The sequence below is a fragment of the Falco punctatus genome (genome assembly GCF_963210335.1).
Source record: "Falco punctatus genome assembly, chromosome: 6".
In the NCBI taxonomy this organism is placed as follows: Eukaryota; Metazoa; Chordata; class Aves; order Falconiformes; family Falconidae; genus Falco; species Falco punctatus.
Window position 1 is genome coordinate 39,221,120 of NC_137585.1, and position 22,824 is coordinate 39,243,943.

Consider the following 22,824-nt stretch of genomic DNA (forward strand, 5'->3'; position numbering starts at 1 on the left):
AAGCCCATCTTAATCCTCTGCAACAAAATGTTTAAAAGCCCAAGGCACTGGCCTCAATCATGCTTTCAAGACTACAAGATTTATGCATGCTGGGAGCCTTTTGGAGCCCAGGGATGGGAGTTAGGAAGAAGGACACCCCGGCAATTCAGGATGCTGAACCTGGGAGCTGTCAGACATCTCTAACGAATGGAGCTGAAGGAGCAAACCAAATCAGAATGGTAAGTTACTCTCCTCTGTAACCCACAGAAATCTAATAACGTTTCTGCTGAGCCTTATTACAGGCACAAATGCACTGGGAAGGAGAGGTCCAATTTTCACAGCCTGGAGGCAAAAGTCGAATTTTCACGTAACTTCAAGATTTCAGCACCCTCTTGTATCACTTCGGTCAGGTTACTGACACAGTCCCAAGGCTGGCAACACACCGACCGCTCCCCCTATCCCAGCCGAGGGCTCGTCTACAGGAAAGCGACGACGCGCCGTTCTGTGGGGCAGCATCATTCCGGCCAGCGAACAGAGAAGTTGCCGTCACCCCCCGCCAGCCCCCCAGAACGCCCCATTTTGCCGACGAACGACCGTGGCTCCCCGGGAGGCTGGGGCTCCCCACTCGGGAGAGTGGGCACCAACGGCCGGAGCCGCTGCCCCCGCCGCGGCACGCCTCCCCCCCCCCCCCCCCCCCCGCCAGTCACCTGCGGGGGCGGCGGCGCGGGGGCTCCCGGCTCGGCCGCCCACGGGGGAGCCCTGCAGGGCGGAGGCGGCGGAGCGGCCCCGCGGCGCGGAGAGGAGCGCTGGCTGCCCAGCCACATCCCGCGGCCGCGGCGCCGCCGCGCTCCCGCCGGCAGGATGCCGGCCCTACCCCGACTCCCTGCCCGGGCAAAGTTTTACGTCCTCCATGCCAGCCCTTCTCCTGCCGCCCACCCGAGCCCCGCGGGGAGGCGCCCCCCCGCCGCCCGCCGGCACGGCCGGCGGCACCGGGAGAGCCGCTGCTGCAGCGCCCGCCGCGCTGGGGCTGCGAGGCAGGACCCCGCGCTGCGCCGCGGCCGCCCCCCGAGCAGGGCGCGGAGCGGGCGGGGAGCGGCGGAGAGCGGGGGGCGCCGCGCTTACCTCTGTCCAGCGTGAGCGGCTGGACCGCTGTCAGTGTCGCCATGTCTGCGGCGGGGCTGGAGCCCGAGTGACGCGCGGCTCCGGCACCGGCGTGGAGTGCGGGGAAGGGCGGGGAGGAGGCTGCCAGGGAGCGGGGGCGGAGGAGGAGGGTGGCTCCGTGGGAGGAGGAGGCGAGCGGGGTGGAGAGGGTGCCCAGGGGCGGGCGGCTCGCCGCAGACGGGGCGCCGCGGTGCTGCGGCCGGAGGGCGGCCCTGCGCGGCCCGGCACGGGCTGCCGGCATCGTTGCGCCTCCGGAGCCGGGCCCGGCGGGAGGCCCCCGTCACACCGCGCCCGCCTCAAGGACGAGTCCCGGGGCCCGCGGGGGGACCGGGCCGTGCGCGGGGGTGGGGGGCGGGTCGCCGGTCGCCGCCGGTCCCGCCGCCCGGGGATGCCGCAGCGGCCGGCGGAGCGAGAGCGAGGGCGGGGAGCTCCGCAGCGCCGCGGGGCGGGGAGGACTGTGGGGGCTGGATCGGGCGGCCCGGCCTCGCCTGGGCCGGGGGCGGTGGGGCGGGGCGGCCCGCCCCGTCCCGGGCTTGGGGGCCTGCTCAGAGTCGGTGGAATACGGTGCGTCTGGGTGAGGCGCTGCTCCGAGGGTGGCCGCGGGGGTGGAATACGCGTGCGGAGCCGGGGGAGGAGGTACCGGGCCCCTGCGCCGGGCCCTGGCCGAGGGGAGCGTCCCGCAGCGCTGCTTTCGGACGGACCGCGCTCGGTCCGGCCGTCACCTCCAGCTGCCAGGTGCGGCCCGCCCGTCCGCCGGGAGCCCAGCCCCCGCCCACACGGCACGGTGTGCGGCTCGGTCCTGGCATCTGCAGAGCCGGCAGTGCTCACCGGTGTGTGGCGGCTGCCTCTTGCCGGTATGCTGCAGCTTGCGTGACCTTGAGGCCTTCGCAGAAGGCCATCCGTGAAGGAGGAAGCTCGCACCGGAGCTCTGTGAGGTTTGCCGGTGGCCCTCTGGGTGTCAGCCCTCGTTGTTCACCTGAAGTCAAGGGAACCTGGTCAGCTGCCGTCTCCGGGAAAGGTGTGGTGTGGCAGAGTCCCACAGAGCTTCTGCTGCCTTCCCTACGGCGTGGGGGAACGACGTCTTCTTGGACTACTGCCCTGTGTAGGGTCGGGGTGGAGTGTCGGAGCTCTGGGTCGGGGTGGAGTGTCACTCCAAAGGGAAGGCAGCAGAAATGTTGCCCAGCGCCGTCTGACAAACTACAGGCGGCTAGAAAGTGCAGCGGTTCAAGGCGGTGTGTCAGTAAAGTCTTTCAACTGCAAGGGTGTTTAAGCACTAGTATGGATAATTGGGTAAGCTGTGGAAATGTGGCCATTAAAAGTTTTCAGAGGAGATTAAAAATACATTCAAGCCGTTTTGAAATTAGAGAAGTTTAAATAGCGTATGTGAACCACCCACTTCCTCTGACATACTGATTTCAGCACCATTTTCTCTAATTAATAAACAATAAACAGGAACCCATTTGGGTATCTTGACAAGAAAATATTTCAGCTGGCTAAAATACCAAAGTTTGTGGCAAGCAGTCAGTTTTTTAAATAAAGATTAACATAAGGGTTTATATTATGCATTTCTTATGTACTTGCATAGCAGCTGGATTGACATAAAGTGAGCAGCTCCTCTTATGCAGTCACATGGCTGTGTATTGGATTTGTAGTCCTCAGCAGAGAAGTACACATTTCGAGCTATAACAACCTAATGTGACAACTCCCAAACTTTTATGACACTTGAAAAAAAATCTATTAAAGATATAAAAGTGTGCTTAAGTAATATTAAAATCAAGGTGCCGAGTTAATTAGTCAACCAAATTGCTTTCCATATAGGACTTCATAACCCTCAGACTTGCTCTTTTAAACTGCCATTTTGCAAACAGACATTTAGAAGCAAAATACAGTTATAAAAGTAACTTTTCTATCAATAAATATGTAGTGTTAATGCCAAATATATAAAGTTTTAGAAACATGTAACTTAGAAAAATCAATGTTTGGGCTTGAGCAGGGTGCCTGTGGGAAGCAACAATCTTATTCTGGGTTTATCCTTTTTCATCTACCACTGGTCAGATTTTGTGTGCTCTGCCACAGGGGGTAATTGGCACTTGGATGAGAGACTTGAATGGGAGTATTACCTGCACTCAGGGAAGATGAAAAGCAGCATTTGCTGAAATTAAACATTTTGTAATCAGCATAGCTGCACAGTTAATGCTTAAGAATGTTAAAGACCTAGCTGAGGAATACTTTAAGTGGCTGAAATGGGAAAATTGCAGTTGTCCAGCTGAATTCATCAACTGGAGAAAGGGAGTGGAATGGGGCAGGAAGCTGTGCAGTAATTCTTCCTTTGCCAAGTCCATGAGAAATAGTGGACCTTAACAGCAGAAGTCAGCAGTCAAAAAGAATGAGTGCCAGCCAGTCTCCGTCTTGGAGGGTGGATCTTTTTAGATAGAAGCAACTGGTCTAATTCTCGTCTTCTTGTTGATTTCTTGGGTTATATTGGAACTTTTAATCCAGTATCACATGATGTTTACCAGACCAATGAAACTGGACCGAATTAACAGATTTTAAATTGTATGGACTGGAAACTGCCAACTGACATGTCTCTAAAATGTAGTCAGTGGTCAGGTGCAAGTGAACAAGGCTATTGCTAATAAGATACCCATAGACCTTTTTTGGCTAAATTTTTAAACCAAATTCAGTATTTTGTTCAAAGATCTAAAATGTTGATATAAAGGCTTCAGTGGCTATGCTTTTAGATAACACAGGTTATTAGAAAAAAATAGTAAACCATGAAGGATGTTATGCAGAGAGTGTGTGAAATCTCCATCCTTCAAGATTTTCAAACATGACTGGGAAAGGACCTGGGCAACCTGCTCATACTGTGAAGTTAGCCTGGCTCTGAGCGAGAGATTGAACTGGATATTTTCCAGCTCCTTTTCAACCTAAATTATTCTGTGGTTCTGTAATAAACTGTTGAAATTACTGGTAAGAATTATCTGAGTAGCTGGATTAAATTGTTATATAAAAAAAAAAAAAAAAGCAAAAAAAGCAATGTTTTTTAATGCCGCTGCAAGCAAGTGATGAAGAACACAATGATTACTTCCAGGACTAGAGATTGTTTTGGGGAGGGGTGTTCTTATGTAGCAGGCTCAGTGTCGGTTCTTGGTGCAATGTTGCCAAAAGGCCTAAAGTAATCATTAAATATACAAATGAGAAATGGCAAATGCAACTAGGGAAATTACACAACATGCCATGTGTACATAAAACAACTGACTGGAATACTGTGTCATACGGGAGGTGGGCTGTGAAAGGTGTTTGCCTTTCAAGATAGAAAATCAGTTTTGATGAGAGCTTTAAGGACCTCAGTCAAAGCTTATCAAAGAAAGGGTTAAGAAGGAACTGAATCACAGTGCATAGGTCCATGTATATGGAAGAGGCATAATAGTGGAGGGATTTATAGTCTTTAAATTTATAGTCTTATAACATAAGGTGTTTCCACGACTGGAAGTTTAACAACTTCAACCTTTAGTAAGATGTACTATTCTAGCAATAAGGATAACATAGGGACCAATTACTCACTGTTGCTTGAAATCTTAACAAAAATCAGAGGTCTTTCTAAAAGGCCTGCTTTGATCTAACTTCTGAAGAAAAATAGAATGGCTGAAGTATTCAGGAGGTTAGATGAGATAATGATTGTGATCTGTTACTCATGACTCTTAAGACCCTTTGGCTTCCCTCAAGAATTGGTGCTACAAGGGCCGGAGAATTATTTCTACACAGCACAGTGCAGTACAATGTGGGAAAACCCAGCACCGCTCTGAATGAACTTGTTGGCTGTCAGAGTAGCACGTGTCCTTTCATCCAAAGCTTTGCGTGGGATAATTAATTAAGATGTCACCCTATGACTGGAATACTGTGGTAAACGCAACTATTTGCTTCAATACTAGAGCCACCCCTACCAGAGGTGGAGGCCCTATTTATGATGGCTAGAGAGGTGTGTGGCAAGAGGCCATACCACAGTGGTACAGCTAAATCTGTGAGTTACACAGCACTGTTTTATACCTGTTAGCTGTGTTCTGGATATTAATCACTGTACTACATGTCTTGCCAGGGCTAAATTTCACCTTGGGTGTGGAGGAATTATAGGGGAATGGAGGCAGTTTAATTAACATTGATAATATACAGCTGTGGGCTGGCTTCAGGGGCCGTGGGTTGGCTGATGTGGATAATGTGCAGCTGTGGTTGGTTCCTGCTAAGTAGTTAAATAGCTCTAAGGGGTAGGGAAGAGGAGCTGTAGATGAGGAGAGACCTAGAAGAAGCAAAGGGAGGAGAAAGTGTGCTCCAGGTGTAGGAGAGACAAGGAGAGGTCCTAGGAGAAGAAGGTGGTCTGGATGAGGGGAGGCTGGCTGGAGGAGGAGCAGCAGCAGCAGCAGCTGGAGAAGGAAGAATCCAGATGCAGTAGAGACAAGAAGCAGGGTGGACTGATCTGAAGAGGATGGAGAAACAGCATGAACAGTAGATCAAGTTTTGAAACCTTGTAGGGGACTGATGGCTGTGCTGGGGCAAGGTGCAGGAACTGCTTATTGACGTTAACCTGGTATGGGATTGGTAAAAGCCTTGTTGCAGCTGGCTTGTTTGGATAGTGCTGTGACACTTGGGTACTTACATTTGGGTTCCTATGTTTCCTGTGAAAATTTAGTTTGCTGCAGGAGTTTTCACATCTAGCTTTACGTTGAAAGTTTTGTTGGGCAGCTGCTTTATTTCACCCTGAGGTGAATAAGGTGAAAAAAATATTTTATTTTACTATATTACATAGTTATATGTTGTTTATGCCCCTTTTTTATAAATGTGATGTGTTATTCCACTATTGTTTTATTGACTTGATGGCTCTAGGGAGTGTCACATACTCAATGTGCAGGATGATCAGCTCTGTCAGTCATTCCCCCATTAAATATAGTTTGGTTAACTTCGCACATGTGTGAAACTCCAGGATATTTCAGAGAAGATTCCAGGTACAGAGAACTTTCAAGACTCTAGATCACCTTGTAGGACTGAACCAGAACATTCATTCAGCCTTTTTTCTTTTTTTGTACTTCACTTGTGCCTTGCACTTTAGCACCACTGAAAAGCAAAGATTGCAGTAGTTGTTGTAAAATGAGTTGTGAATTCTCAGAAGAGTGAGGATTTTTGTCATCATTCAGATTTGATATTTGAGTGGCATTTTGCATCTGCAGGGGGAAGAGTCCTTCCTTTTTAAAAATCTGTTATTTCCATGCAGTTTCCATGGCAGAGCTTGCTATTTGAGAAATCGAGTGGTTTAACAGCAGTTTATTGGGTGAAGAATTGCATCAGTTACCCATAAGAAATGTGATTTAGTGCTTTCTGAGAACTATATGCATTTTTCACAAGTACAATTAATTTTGTCCCAGGAGAGCCATGCCATCTCAACAAATATTTCAGGTGAGCTGGAAAGTCCTACTATGGGTGCATGGCTGCGTATAGTTCAGTATTTTTCTACTGTTACTACATTGTACCACAGGACCATACTTTCCTACAGGACTCATTTTACATTCTAATATTGTGTAATGGATTATTTTTTGTAGGTAGTGCAATTACTGTTTTTCTGAACATTGAAACCAATTTGGCCTTTAAAAATGCTTTATTTTTTTTCTGGTTTTGTTAAGGATTCAGCTGCAGTTGACAACAGGGCAAACAGGATCAAGCTTTGCTGAAATTCTCATTGGGCTACACTGAAATTCAGGTGGAGGATCTACTCAGTCCAGTGAGTTTCTACCTATAGTCTATAAAAGCTTGTAATTATGTAGCCTTTTAAAAAGGAACTACTGCAAAAGCTAAGAAAAACAAACCTGTTGGTAGGCTTAAGTTTGCTGTTTGGGGAAGTGAGCTGTGTCTTAGTGGGCAGGGTCCACCCTTTCTTTTAAGCAGGGAGGCAGTTTAAAAGCAGTTACAAATCAGACCTTCAATCCATGATCACCTTTGGATACCCATGAAATCTGAAACTTGAATCTATTGCCCTTTGTTACTATGATTTACTTAGCTTGACTTTTTTTTAAGGATTGGATCTTGACTTAAAGTTTGTCAGTACTAAGGACACTTTAGAAAAGTGTAAGTTATCCTCTGTGAGGCCACAGACATCTTCAGTTAGCTGGTTTAATGGCAGTTCAGGCTTCATCTGTGAGCACTGTACCTGTAGTCGTAACATGCCCATAATGCATGAATTCACACAGTGTTTTCAGTGATTTGAACAACTGAATGAAGACATTGATTTGCTCTCTCATAGACCAGCATAATGAATTATCCACCTACCTTCTTTGTCCAGTCTATTAATACGTATGTTGGATAGAATTTTTGAATCAATGTGACTTCTTAACAGAACAGTTTGAGGGGAAAAAAATAATAAAATTGTAGACTTACCCATGGGAATATGTTTATTGATTGTGCTTCACTGTGTTTCTCATTGTTTCCATCAAAACATCCCTGTACAGAAGGATGACAGGGAAAGAATATGTGGTTGTGAAATAGATACTTTAAAGGAAGTGAAACAGTAGAAGAATATGTAAATTTAAATAGTTTTAGAATTACCAGTGGTGAGCTAATAGTGATAGTTACAAGGTGCATAGTCAAGTATGTAGGCATAGGGGGGAAAAAAGTGCAAGACAAATCACAATTCCATGAAATCACCACAGCTAATTAATTTGGGAGTGTGAACAGTGCAACAGATAACACTGGCTATCAGTCTGTATTTCATGAAACTGTTAGTCATGCATTAATTTTCATGTGAGATCAGTGACATTATGATTTGCATCTGAAAATGGGTGGGATTATGATTGCAAGGAGTTATTGTAATTAACTCTGATTTTAGTATACTCTGTAAGTACCTTTTTGAGCCATAAAAATTAAAATATGATTAAAAAGCCCTTTTGGGATCTAGAGTGTATTTTCAGATTTTAATTTGGCAGTGCATCTCACTAGATACACCCATTGACCTCATCTGCTATCTACCAGTGAGTACTGGAGCTGTGCTGCTGAAAATCCTCCAGGATGAGGCCCCACATGCAATGACATACAGCTGCAAAACACCTGGAATGGCATAATATTGTTACTATAGCCTATTACTACAGTTCTTCCTATTGTCATGTGAGTTGCTCTTGTTATCACTTGATGATATCTCATATTCTAGGAGAGAGGGAAGAACTTTCTAAGTCTGGGTGATCAGAATAAGTTTGGGTCCAGCAGTTCTGCCTCCTGTCTCCAGATCCAGTTCTGCTGTGCCAGATGGGGAATGTCCCCTGACCTTCCCTACTATTCTGAGTTAATAACTACAATGGAGCACGAGACCTGTATGATGTCTGTTGTTTACTAAGGCTGAGCTAAATAAGTGTTGCTGAACCCAAAAGGACTTCATAGGGTTGAACATCTGTGTTGCACTCTCCAGTACTGTGTGTGAAACCTGCGTGGGCAGTCAGGGTTTGCCTTGGTTCTGCATCACTAAGGCCATGTCAGTGGATTTCAGATGGGGAGAACTGGGTATCAGAACACCAGACAGCCCAGAACTAAGTGAGGACAATAGCAAGGGCACTGCTATCAGCAGGCTGTGGGATGGGAATTTGCTAGACTTGTCATTTTTTCTTTTGGTTTCTGCCTGCAAAAGGTCTCAGTTTTGCAGTTGATTCTTTTTTCCTCTTTTTTTTTTTTTTTTTTTTTTTTCCTCTCCTGAAGTGAGACGGAACAAACTATTCTGAGCTTGAGTTCTCTGGCAGCAAGAAGGGAAACTCTTTATCTCATAGATGGGCCAGTAAGGGATTTAAACTCTGTTTTCTGTTTTCCCTCCAGAGATACCTGTGGATTGTTATTATTCATGCAAAAGAAAAGCTGTGTCTCTTTTTCTAGATTGGGAGGGATTTTGGAACTGTCTTTATGTAAAACTGCTGAACCTGGCTGTACTCTAGGGTATTTCCAAGAGAACAGGACTATTATTATGAACAGAAAACAATTTCAGAAGAGCAGGGGGATTTGAGGATCTTGATTCAGGTTCATCTTCTGCTGTGGGATTAGAACCATCAGGTGTGGAGCTGGAAGGATTTTCTCCTCTATATCCAGACCTTGCAACACCATCCCCCATTAATTATGTGCTTTACATTTTCACTCTGTGTATCTGTTGAAGGAGAATCTTTTCCCACAGCACACTGCCCATCTTCCAGGCTGGTAATGTTGAAGCAGAGCTGGCTTCAAGCATAAGTAACTTGGTCAACAAAATAAAGAGAGCAGCACATAGTGTACCCCTGCCCTGTGACTGCCTTCCTGAAACTTACCATCATGGCAAAGGGGAGCACCGCCTTGCTGGAGGGGAACACTGTTGTGTGGTGAGACAGCAGTCACAACAGGGGTTCTGACAGCCCCTATCTGTGTTATATGACAAAATGCTGTCTGCTGACAGGGTAGATCCTTATTTCATTTAGTAGGAGAAGAAAGTGTGGGACCTCATCAGCAGCCCACAGCCCTGGAAGCATTTCTGGCTACTTGGACTTGCATGGGCCTCCTCCACTTCTGTGGCTGTTGCTCTTCTAGTGCTGTAAAACCAAATACTGCAACGCTGAGGGCTGAAGACACCAAAATTCACTCTCTTTCAGCTGTGAGCAAGCTCTGTACTGAAGGAAATGGCTTGATAGAGAGTAACATGGTAGCTGGTATATGGTCATACCGTGAGGCCCGTGCACAAGGGGGCAGAGCTGTGCCCTTGCCTTTAGTTCTCATTAGGAACATCCTAAAATTAAAGAATGTTCCGAAACAGCTTGAGAAAGCCTGCAGGAGTAATGAAGCAAGCTAAATTGCTGTGTCATGGATCACAGAGGGTCCTCAGCTGGTCCTGGCTGAGGACCCCAAAAAGCAGTAATATTGTCATTGGAAGATGACACCTTTTCACTTCCTGAGACCATGCTGCTCAAATTTCATGTGTTGGCTGGCCTTCCTCTTTGAAGGGGTTTCCCATCGGGAAGGAAGAGGGCTATTGGCTATCTCCTTCTCTTTCTGCCAAAATGTGTTTCTGGCAGAGGAGTAGGATGGTCTACAGCTGATCTGGGCATTTGATACAATGTTTGATAAAACTGGTACCTGTTAAACCTTGAAACATATTGCAGGTTGGGAAGTGGCTATGGTTCAAAAGGTCTGGCAAGTGAGCTTAAAGACAAATGATTTCTTATAAAGAAGTAAATTTTAATTGTTTTTGTGTCACAATAAATATTGCTTGGATAGCTGTGTCAGGTCTGACAACTTGATGCAGTAAAACTGCAAATGTGACACCCATCTACAAGAGGGCAGGAAGGAGGATCTTGGGAACTACAAGCCTCTCAGCCTGACCTTGGTGCCAGGGAAGGTTATGGAGCAAATCTCTTGAGTGCCATCATGTGGGACTTCAGGACAACCAGGTGGTCAGGCCCAGCCAGCATGGGTTCATAAAAGGAAAGTCCTGCTTGATGAACCTGATCTCCTACAACAAGGTGACCTGGTTAGTGAGTGAATGAGAAGCTGTGGATGTTGTCTAGCTAGAATTTCATAAAGCCTTTGATGCTGTTTCCAACAGCATTCTTTTGGAGAAACTGGCTACTCGTGGCTTGGACAGGTGTACTCTTTGCTGGGTAAAAAAACTCTACGTGGCCGAGCCCAAAGAGTGTTGGTGAATGGAGTTAAATCCAATTGGCAGCCAGTCACAGGTGGTGTTCCCCAGGTCTCAGTACTGGGGCCAGTTCTGTTTAACATCTGTATCAATGATCTCGACAAAGGGATGAAGTGCAGCCTCACAAAGTTTGCAGACAACACCAAGTCGGGCAGAAGTGCTGATCTGCTTGAGGGCAGGCAGGCTCTGCAGAGGGATCTGGACAGGCTGGGCCAATGAGCCAAGGCCAGTTGTATGAGGTTCAACAAGGGGCAGTGCCGGGTTCTGCCCTTGGGTCACAACAACCCCACACAATGCTACAGGCTTGGGGAAGAGCAGCTGGAAAGCTGCCTGGGGAAAGGACCTTGGGGTGCTGGCTGACAGCTGAACGGAGCCAGCAGTGTGCCCAGGTGGCCAAGAAGGCCAACAGCATCCTGGCTTGTACCAGAAATGGTGTGGCCAGCAGGACAAGGGCAGTGATTGTCCCCCTGTACTTGGCCCTGGTGAGGCCACACCTCAAATACTGTGTTCAGTTTTGAGCCCCTCACTTCAAGAGAGACATTGATGTGCTGGAGTGTGTCCAGAGAAGGGCAAAAAAGCTGGTGAAGGGTCTGGAGCACAAGTCTTCTGAGGAGCAGCTGAGGGAACTGGGGTTGTTTAGTCTGTAGGGGAGACCTTATCACTCTCTACATTGGATATCAGCAGAATTTTCTTCACCAAAAGGGTTGTCAAGCATTGGAACAGGCTGCCCAGGGATGTGGTAGTCACCATCCCTGGAGGTATTTAAAAGATGTGTAGATGGGGCACTTAGGGACATAGTTTGGTGATGAACTTGACAGTGTTAGGTTAACGGTTGAACTTGATGATATTAAAGGTCTTTTCCAACCAATGATTCTATGACTGTCTCTCTGGAGACAGACTGAAAGTTTGATTCCCCTTCCCCCTTTCTTTGATAGTGATGCTATTATTCCTTGCTCCCCCCAATCCAGTTAAAAATACCATGTCTGATATACTTAGAGGTCTCAACGCTACTGTTGTTAATGCCTGTGTTGGTATTTCTGATAAAGGCTAAAGGCTATTTACATCCATAAATCTACTGTAGTGTATTCAATAGGGTATTTAAGTGGAGTTTGTGCTGTGAGACTAGCCTACTAAGGGACTTTGTTAATAATAAGTGCAGAAAATGGTTTTGAACTGTGTTTCTATGGCATTCAAGCCCTGAGAAATGAAGTCTAAAACCACTTTCGGTGATACATGCAGGAACTGAATCTCTGTGTATGTGTATGCTCAACAAATGAATTGCAGTGAGGCATGAAAGGTATTTTAGGATCCAGTGCTGCAAGATAGTGAGCTGTGCTAATTCTCTTGAAAGCTGAGTAGGAGAATGCTCTCCTGGAGAATTCTTGGGGTTTTGAACTTGCATTATTCAAAGCCACTCCTGTTCCCCCATGCAAATACAAATTACATGGAGTCAAGCTAAAGAAAATAGAATGGGCATTATTTGATAGGCTAACTAAACAAAACAGCATTGTGGACAAGCGAGGAAGAACAGCTAGCCTTTATGCTGAGCATAGCAAGTAACATTTGAGACATAATTTATCAATTGCATTCATTAGTTTATAGGGTTGATGTTACTAGTAATGGATTAGATTATTAGCATCCACAGGGACAGAAGAACTGAAGAAATCCAAGAGACTAAGCAAAGCAAAGATGTGTTTTGCCCATCAGTGGTTTCGTAAATATTTCAATACAGAGAAGGTCAATACTCTAGGGCAAAGCAGAACTGCAGGTGTTAAGAATCTCCTCGATGAAGCTTCCATCACCAGCTGTTAGGCATTTTAAAGACATTACTTCATTTTTCACTAACACCAAAACAAAATGTAGCTGGCACTGGAAGGCTTTTTAGCTTTGCATCACTGAGAATTAAAAAAAGAGAAAAATGATTGTTTTGTTCCAACCAAAATGAATGCTGTGGAGCCCATTTAAGCCAAGCTTCAATTATCTTAAAAATGGGAATTTAAATATTTCTACTAGTGCAATGTCAGGACGCTGCAGGCATTGAATGATATTCATTAAGGACTTGGTTTCCATCATATAGAACAGCATAAAGATGGGTGTGTTCCAGATGTTGGATGTAGCAATTTAAAATGGCAAAGGTTCCCACCCCCATTTTTATTAAGACTACTTTCCTAAGATAACGAAGTAATTTCTGGGAGCGAGACTACGAGTCAGCTAAAAAGCTGGCCTGTGTCGCTTGGAGATGTGCAGAATATAAATATTGTAAAGCTTTAGAGAACAGATGGCCAGAGATTTCAGAAATGGTAATGATCAGCTTTCTGCTTTGGACTGGTCAGTCGGTGTTAGGTCTAGAGGTCACATTCAAGCTGCTCTGAGCAATATTTGGATCTAGCATGACTCTTCAGTTTCAGAGGGCTTCTTGTAAGGATCCATCCTTGGTCATTCAGCAATCCAAAAAAATACCATGACATCTAGTTACAGAAAGTGTTGCTGCAGAGGGCTCCATCACATCACTAGTAAAGGAATGAGACAGCTGTAATGAGATGAATTTTGCTTACTTTGGGCCTTTGTTTCCGTCTGGGTTGCAGTGACAAGGCTTAAGTATCTTGACTGTGGTCATCACTGTGTCAACGATAGATCACACTTGATTACTGTTGCGACGGAGGAAAAACAGTCACTCAATATGAGTGATCAGCAGACTTCGTTTATTGTCTCTTACAGTCACCTTTTATGCCTTCTTATAATTAGCTCATACATATTACAAAAGTTAAGCTCATTATTGGTTAGTTGCCTAAATACCAAGCCCGCCCCTAGTTTCTCTTCTGTCGTTATCTGTTCCCACCTGCAACATTCTTTTCCCACCAAAATCTTCCTGTTATTGTGTAACAAGGACAGCCAAAGACAGTGTATTTTGCTTTACTTCAGATAAGCTGAGAGCGATGTGCATTTTTGTCCAGCCAGCTGGACTATGTCTATGTGACCCTTTTCAGCTAGCCAGTTATCCACAGAGTACAACCTTCTGATTACTCATACTTCTTTCTTTTTTTCCTGACACATATCTGGGGATCAAGCAACACTGAATGAACCCAAAAGGATTTTTTGGGTGTAGACAGACTTAAAATATGGCAGGAGAGATCATCAGTAGTGGAGGATGTTTCAAAGGAGGCAAATTCTTCAGAATGGTTTCTTCTTTTACTCCTTTCTGAACACAGTGGAGCTTCAGCTTTAGTCAACTGCTGTAACATTTGAGACTGTTGGACTTTGAGATGTATCAAGAAATATGAATTATACTGCTGTCTTCACATAGCTTATGGGAAGCAAGGAATGTCTATGTGAACTGTTATGTATTTCATTCTGTCAGCAGTCCAACAAGGTTCCAAAAATGTGGGACTGGTTGAGGAAAAGTTGAGAAACTGTGTGGATGAGAGCTTTGGAAATGAAGGGATCTCTAAGTGTTCATTCTGAAAGGATCTGAGTAATTTCTGAAGTGTTCCAGAATAAAGAAAAAGTATCTCGTAACCTTTTACAGCAAAAATTGCAAGGAAATGCTTGTGGGGCTTTCTCTAATTATCTTTGGAGTTTCTATTAGCAACATGCATATGTTCACAATCTCAGGCAATAGCACACTGATTGGGTATATGCACCTCTAAAGCGTATTTTGTGTTTGTAGCTTTTTAGCACTGGATGATGTCATCTTGCATGGGGCTTGTGACAGCAGCTACCTAAAATGGTGTGTTTTCTTTCATGCTCTGATCTGTTTTCCACAGGCAAGAGACATTAATCAAAATTAGAAATTTAAGTCACTGCTCCCACTAACCACTCACAGGATTAGAAAAGACAGCAACAAACACACCAGTTATTTAACCATAATTTACCTTATTGTGTCCAGAATAGCTAACTACAAAGAAAATGCCATTTATTTTTCAGTAACACACAGAATAATTTATGCATTGCATTTGAAGTATGTGAACTGCAGCGAGAAGTTAACATAAATATTCAGCATTTGAGGAGACAGGAATCCCAGCAAAGGAACAAACTCTTTGTCCCTACCTTTCACTGCCTGTAATCAGTTCTCCTTGCTGGGTGACTGCTGCTATTCTTGATGATTGGCAGAGCAGGCTGTGAGGCTGACTGTCAGCAAAATGACATGAATTACATATCACCTCTCCCTTTCTTACAAGCCCCTTTGTCATTTATATCTTAGTTTTGAATATTACGAGGACTGATGTTTTCTTTTTCTCCAGATCTTGAAGAAAAGAGTACTTGTTACTTTGGCACACTGTAAAAAAACACTTTCCCCTTTAATATAGGGAGATATATATATACACAAATTTATTTATATTGATATAAATAATAAAAGTTATTTCTGTAAGTTTGAAAATAGCAGCTATATTTTTCTTCCTTTTAATCTGTGATGGTGTGTTGATGCAATTTATCTTTCTTCCAGCCATTCACTCCTTTGCAATCTCAAACTGTCTCAATCTGTTCCCAATCTGTTGCATCTGAGTTACAGAATAGGTGCTTGAAGTTCCACGGTGTTGCACTCAAAATCTTGTTATGGGAAAAAGGGAGGATGTCATAGGCGAAGACAAGAAGAATTTACTGTTAATCTAATTGAAGTCTTAACAGTCTAATCAGCAAGGTTTCAGCATCCCAGGTCTTTTCATAAAATGAGTACAATGCTGCTGTTAATGGCTTCTTTCTCCTCGTTCTTGGGTTCATTTTCATGCATTTACTAAAACACACTGCAACTTTCTTTTTCTTGATTAATCTGCAGCATGGCATTACATCTGAGTTTGCAATATATGTTGTGGTTTACATATGATGCAGATGCGTAAGTTTTGTTAAGAGTAATGCTGGTTTTGCACAGCTTCCAACATTCCTTCAACAAGCGGTAGCTTACTACTGATGAGTTGTTTATAGCCCTGGAGCCTCCAGTATGAACCTGTGACCTGACCACACTTTCAAGGTCCCTGCTGTCATCTCATGCTTGTACTCCTCCATACTACATTATTTTAGTTTAAAAAGTAGTTCACCCCCTACAGTAACTGTTGCTATTGTAATCTATTAGTTACAGAAATATATGACAAATATATGAGAATATTTCGCCACACAGTTGTACAATTGTTGTACCAGGAGAGGTTTAGTTTGGATATTGGGAGAAATTTCTTCACTGAAAGGGTTGTCAGGCATTGGAACAGGCTGCCCAGGGAAGCTGTTGAGTTACCATCCCTGGGGGTATTTAAAAGACTTGTAGACAGGGCACTTAGGGACAGGGTCTAGTGGTGAACTTGGCAATGTTAATTAATGGTTAGACCCCATGATCTTAAGAGTCTTTTTCAATCTCAATGATTCTATGATTCTGTGACTTCTTAGTGAAAACTAAAAGAATTGGAGTCACCTGGTTGTTTAATAACTGCTTTTACAGTTAAATAAACTAAAACATGGCTCCAGACAGTCCAGGACAAGACAAAAGTGTCACAAGACCTGAAGTCATTGTCAAGCCGAAAAACCTAGGAATGAAGCAAACTGCTAAAAGACTTTTTGTACTTTTAGCAGCAAAGTTTTATCTGTGCAGGGGGTAGTTCGCACCACAGAAACTCACTCTGAAGCACAGGTGCGAAACAGGCTAATTTACACATTTGACATACATGATTGCAACATCTCTACATACATTATTCATGTAATTAAATCTCATTGCATATTAATGATAGGCGAAGTCTAGGTGGAGCCTGGGAGGAGTTTAGGTGGAGTCTTCTCTTGGCATAGGTTTTGGGAGGGTTGTTCCAGCCTTTGGCCCCGCTCAGGTGGTCTTCCTCAGGGTTGAACTTTTCAACTTTCTTTCATAAGTGGCTCTGCCAGAATCCTGTACAAAAAAATCTTGGCTTGCTACCATTTTCTTCTATTGATATGTCTAACTTTACCTAATTTATGAATTCTAGTACCTGGTACAGCAATCTCTAACAATGGCTTAGGCTTGGGTACAGTGAGCAAGAACAGGGCGATTCAGCACAACATGCTATGTATGGTTCCTCAGTAACAAGAGCTGAGCAATTTTGCAAGACAGAATGGGGCTTTTAGAGAGCTGAGACTCTTCTTGGGGGGGGGGGGGGGGGATGTCTTTAGGTGTTTAGGCCTTACTCCTTTTCGATTGTCAGTAGCTTAGTATGATGACTGTGGTCTACAACCAGGGGGAATCCCCTATTTCATGGACTACAAGGCTGCAGACTGGCTCCCAGAAGTTGAGAATAGACCCACAAGAAAATTATATACTACTACAGGAAGTTAAAAGCAGTATTTGGGCATCATGAAAGGCATGAAATCCCAGCTCCATTGAAACTTTCAGGTGCTCAACCCTCTGCTAGTTATCCTGAACGTGGCTATGCATGTGCTTATGCTGCTTGGCTGCTTAGAACATGTCTGAGACCCGAGAGGGATCTCAGATCAGGTGTGGGCTGACTTCTCACCTTCCCAGATGCAGTTCTGTATGTGTGTTTTGAGAATATCTACCAGACAGGGTGTCAAGCCAAAGGCAGGTGAGAAAATCCGGTTTAGGATGTGAGGATGACTGACTGGATTGCTCTATCTGTATGTTACAGGATTGCATATGTGTACCCAATTCCTGCACCATTTTAAGTCCCATTTAATCTGCCATTTGTAAACTTCTTCCCTCATTATAGAAGTCTTCTATAACAAAGATCACAGTTATTCTAAAATACCTGGATTATAATATAACTGGATCTCTTGCACAGTGTATTGGGGTATTATTTCATAGTGTAAGGTAGATCTTGCATGAGGTTTAAACTAGAAGTTCAATGGTACATGGGTTGTGGTTGTGCAGGTTAATGTGTTCTTTCTCAAGTGGTAAAGCAAAGCGCAAAAGACTGAAATCAGTTCTAATTTTCTTTCAAATGTCATTTTCCCATTAATATGTATTTATTAAAATTAATAACATATTTCATTTTTACTGCTTGCTAATTTTTCCTCAGCTTTCAATATGACTGACTTCTATGATCAAACTTACTACTTTTCCTTTTATTGTCCTTTCTGGAAATAGAAGTTTGTCAGCTTTAGCTTTTATGTATTCGTTGAGCATAGGTCCCTCTACGTCCTGACTGTCAATACGATTCTTGTTACAAGGGGGCAAAATGTCATCTCCTTATTGATCATGTTTATAGTATTTCCTCATAACAAGTAGTTGTAGTAATTATGTGGTGTTTTTAATCTTGGGCATTTCAGATGAATGCTTCGTTGAACTATTCCATTAGCAAAGTATTTATTTTTTAAAAGTAAAGGAACTTGTAATATAAAACCTCTGTATGCTGTCTCTGCTTATCATTCAGATCCTGCCTGATCATTTCCTGGCAGAATTTATCATAATATTAAAAAATGAGTGTTTTTCAAAGTTATTTTATTAATGTAATCTAAGCAAAGTAGCAAACATCTGAAGAAAACCTGATAACAGGGCATTTTCTGAGAAGAAATGAGTCCTTTGTGTGTTTGCATGGCCCTGAAATCAATATGAATAAATTGCTGTTAAGCTTGTCTTTTGAATATATCTAAATTTTGTGTTCCATCAAACATTTATCTCATATAGAACTGAGGTAATAAAGACCATCAGTTCACCACAGACAGGTTGATTCACTATATATTTAAACATAAAACACCGACAGATGTATTCTGAAATATATAAACCTCCAGTTTTACCCATTGTTATGTTTACTGACACATTGCTGATAAAGTTTTATGTTGGTGATCTAAATGTGATAAAAATCAGCAAAGCATTTTTGAGAATTCTGAAAGTACCTGTCATCTTAAGTGTTTGCACATGGCAGGAGGATATTGAAACCCTGATTCATCATTTGAGGATGGTTACATTTTAGTGCTGTCATGACCATTTGCCTGGGTACTTACTAAATGACATAGATGCCTGACAGGAGTCCTCAGAGAAAAAAGTCCCAGTGTTGTTTGTTTTACAGACCACTTAGTTCCTGAGAGTTGCACAATGCTCACAGACCTTCCTTTGGTGGTTGTTAGTGGAAAGGGCTAAGCTTTCTTTGTACACAAGACATATGTTATTTTACTTGTTTGTTTACATGTTAATCTTGCAACGGTTTTAAAATTTTGTCCGAGAATTACTACCAGACCTCTGCTGGGCTATGCAACTGTGAAAGAGAAGATATTAAAACTCAAGTAAGTACATGATTTTATAGATCAGCAGAAAAAAAATTTATACAGGGCTCTCATAGACCATTCCTTGAAGTTCAAGAAGCATGGTTCAATAGAAACAACTGCTGGAGAATGCATATACCTGAAAATTATTTAAGTAGTTACTGGCATGAATCTTCTCTAAAATTAAGAAATGTAAGAGGTAAATGTCAGGAAAAATGTCTTTACAGAAGGAGAGAGGAGGGAAATTATATGCATGGTTGGCATAAGCACTGAGTAAGAAAATAAAATTACTTCTCCAGATAAGAAGAGTTACAAGGACCATAGCTGTCTGTCAGATGAGAACCTAATAGCAGCATAAATGGAAGTTCCAACAGTGAAAAGTGTAGTGTTGAATTATTTAACAAAGACTTAAACCCTATGGTAACATAGAGCAAGCCGAGACTCTGCATAAAATGAGACTAAATTCAGCATAACTGAGGTCTTTTGAATATCTCTTTCTTGTATGAAATACAATGTGTATGTAATAGGTGAATGTATGAAATACAATGTGTATGTTATATGTAATAGGTGAATATACCACACAGTATGTTTTATTAAAATAATTGCTCTCAGTCTATCTAGTACAGTGATTTAAAAACAAATTTAGAAATACTGGTCCTGAGACCTGGAAGTACCAAAGCAACTTCAGAAAGTGCTGGTATATGTTTAAAGTGTGAAGTACTGTATAGTGGTGCATTTCTCCTCTACTCAGTACTGGTGAGGCCACACTTGGGAGTACTGTGTCCAGTTCTGGGCTTCCCAGTACAAAAGAGACATGGACATACTGGAGAGAGTCTAATGAAGGGCCACTAAGATGATTAAGGGACTGGAGCATCTCTCTTGTAAGGGAAAGTGTTTGAGGCTGTTCAGCCTGAAGAAAAGGGATCTCATCATGATGTAAGGTTGTAAAGAAGATGAAGATGGGCTTCAAAAGATGGAGCAGATTTCAGTGATGCCCATGACAAGACCAGAGGCACAGTGAAACACACTTTTTTTACTGTGAAGGTGATGGGACACTGACATAGACTGCCCAGAAAGGTTGTGGAGTCTCCAGAGAAGGAGATATTCAAAAGCCACCTGGACATAGTCCTGGGCAACCAACCAGCTTTAGGTGGCTCTGCTTGAGCAGGGGGCTTGGACTTGATCCCCTCCATAGGTCCCTTCCAACCTCAACCAGTCTGTGAGTCTACCAGTTAGTCATAGCTATAGGTGCATATCTGTGAATTTGCATATATTTCCCTGCAGAATATGTTAGTATTACTGCTAATGCCAATTAGACTGGTTTTGCACTGTTGAAAAGACAAAAAGCATTGAAAGGAAGACTGCAACTGGCAGTCATGAATTATGAAGAGGATGCAGTGTAATCTAATACATACACTAAGAGTGTTTTGATGGATATTTATATGTGATTACATGAGAGAATGAGTAAGAGAAGAGATGTCTTATGTTTTTTAAATTTCTAAACAAGGCAAAATAAGAATTACGTTAGAAGATAATAAAATAATTGCATTAGAAGACATCCGTTTGAAAAAAAATAATTCTTCATACAACTGTCTCACTGATTTGTCATCTAACCTTTAAATAAATTATGGTATATTCAGCAATATGCTCCTGAAGTATCAAAGGCCCTCAGAAAACACGGTAATTTTCCTGAACTGTGAAAGAGACACACCTACCTGTCTTTATTACTAATAGGCATTTGAATGACTAATCTGTCTCGCATTACGCTGAGATTTCACTCTCCTGGAGTGGCAAAATGTAAACACTAACTGCATTTTGGAAGAAAGATTCTAAGGTTGGTCTGGCAACTCAACTAAATTCCTTCAGTTTCTGAGTAATAGGCTCAGCCTGATCCCAAAGGCTGCATTTCAGTCTTTTGATTAGCAGAGCTTGAGAGCACTTCTTGGCTGGCAAATTAAGCCACCATGGAGCAAACTTTGCATTCTGACTCATAAAAGCTCTTTGCAAATATCATTAACAGGATTTGGAATAAATCCTTGTCTCATGTTTTTGTTGAGTTCTTTTTTTTTTAGCCCCAAAAAAGTTTTAACATAGCAAGACATTCTGTACATGTTATCAGTTGTTTGATGTGGAGAATTTCTTACAGGACACAACTATCATGCCATATCCAGTCAGCTTTGTGAATAAATTTGTGAATTTAGAAAAAATGTGTGCACTAGAAAGGTCAGTTTTCAATGTCTTTTTTTTTTTTTTTTCATTTATGGTACAGGACAACTGCAAATCTGCTGACCTGAGTATTGCAGGGAGACCTGAACACTGCACAAGAGACCTGTGCCATGGGCAACACTATTTACAGCACATACTATTTCAGAATCCTAACAGGATCAAACACAATCAAACTATATAATGAAAACAATTAAAGGTGAATACTGTAGGACTGACAGATTGGTAGGCTTAAATACATGCAGATTCCTGGCTGCTTCATTATGTTCTATAAAACTGTTAAGTCATATGAAAAAATACAATTCTGCTTAAAAGCACTCTTCTTCATTGCAAATCCAAGGATAACTGCAAATTCCAGGTGGTAGAGAATGAAACATTTGTATAGATAAACACGATAATTAATACTTATTTAATGGAGACAGAGCAAAGTAGTAAAAGAAAAAAGCTACTTTTGAAAATAAAGCACTAGTTGTGTGCTGGGAGTTATGAATTTAATTAATTTCCTGTCAGGATTTTATTTTTGTGGTAGTCATTTTTACTATGAGTGGGTGGCTTTTAATATGAACAGCTGAAACAATTTAACTGAGAACCTTGAGCTGGAAATTTCAAGTGCAAACTGTAAAAGGGGGTTGGTAGGGAGGAAGAGTTCCCCAGAAATGCTGCTTTGACACACAACCCCTTTGAATTCGGGGTAGTCAAGTTTTTTTTTTTTTTTTTATCTGTGGTGAGTGGCTTGTTTTGTTTCTGAAGGAAAACTAAAAATAAATAAAAATCCTATGGAGATGGTAGGCAAGTACAGGTTAGTTTTCTTTCTAGCTGCTTTTGAGGCTGTAATTATTCATGCAAATTGTCTTTGCTAACCTGTGCAATCAGGAAGATGAGGTTAGGGTCTGTTGTGAGTAGTACTGTGAACTGTCATGTTATGTACTCACGTTGGGTGGCTGTAGTAGGAAAATGGCAGTCCTGATCAGTAGCCAAAGGAAAACAAAAAATAAAACGTGGGCAAAAAAGAATGACGTATTTTTCCACTTACAGCAGCTTAATCTTCCTATTTGGAATGCTGGAATGGCCTTTAATAGTAGTAATGTTAGGTGGACAGATGCTAATAATAAGACCCTGGACCACCCCAGTCATACTGGACATGCTGGTCTGCTGCCAAACTAAATAAAACCTAGCAGGAAAGTAGCCTTTTTTCCTGCTTTTCTGGGAGAGAGACAGAGGGGTTTTCCATAACATGCTCAGGGGTTCTCCTGTCTTCATTTCCCACCTCGCTTGTGATCAACCTCTCTTTTTGTGGGTTTCTACTTCCAAATCACAATATTCTTAAAATCTAGCTGACTACTGAAAAATCCTTGTCATGAAAAAAATTCAGATAAAATTATTTGGTTTACTTTTTCCTTGAAATTCAGCATCTATAATATGTTTCTTGTCTATCAGACTATCACTGATGCTTTTGTTTTAAATTGTCCCAAACCTATTTATTGTTCACTGCAATAGTAGTGAAGGTCTGACTGCATTTGTATTGACATGGAACAGGTAAGAAAGAGAGAATTTAGTATATGATCTGTTCATTGCACTAAACGCTGTTACCTTGTCTATCCATAGAAAATGCT

The 22,824-nt window shown here is 42.8% G+C and overlaps 1 protein-coding gene across 2 annotated transcripts in view; it reads right to left on the reverse strand.

The window, feature by feature from the left end:
- The window catches only part of LIN7A (lin-7 homolog A, crumbs cell polarity complex component), a 63,463-nt gene extending 50,001 nt beyond the window's left edge, over positions 1 to 13,462 (reverse strand). For both annotated transcript variants that reach the window (XM_080393289.1, XM_080393290.1), the window contains exon 1: positions 1,102 to 13,462. In XM_080393289.1, the coding sequence (XP_080249415.1) occupies positions 1,102 to 1,381 (280 nt within the window). In that variant the 5' untranslated portion in view covers positions 1,382 to 13,462. The remainder of the gene's footprint in view (positions 1 to 1,101) is intronic.
- Between the last annotated feature and the right edge of the window lie 9,362 nt (positions 13,463 to 22,824).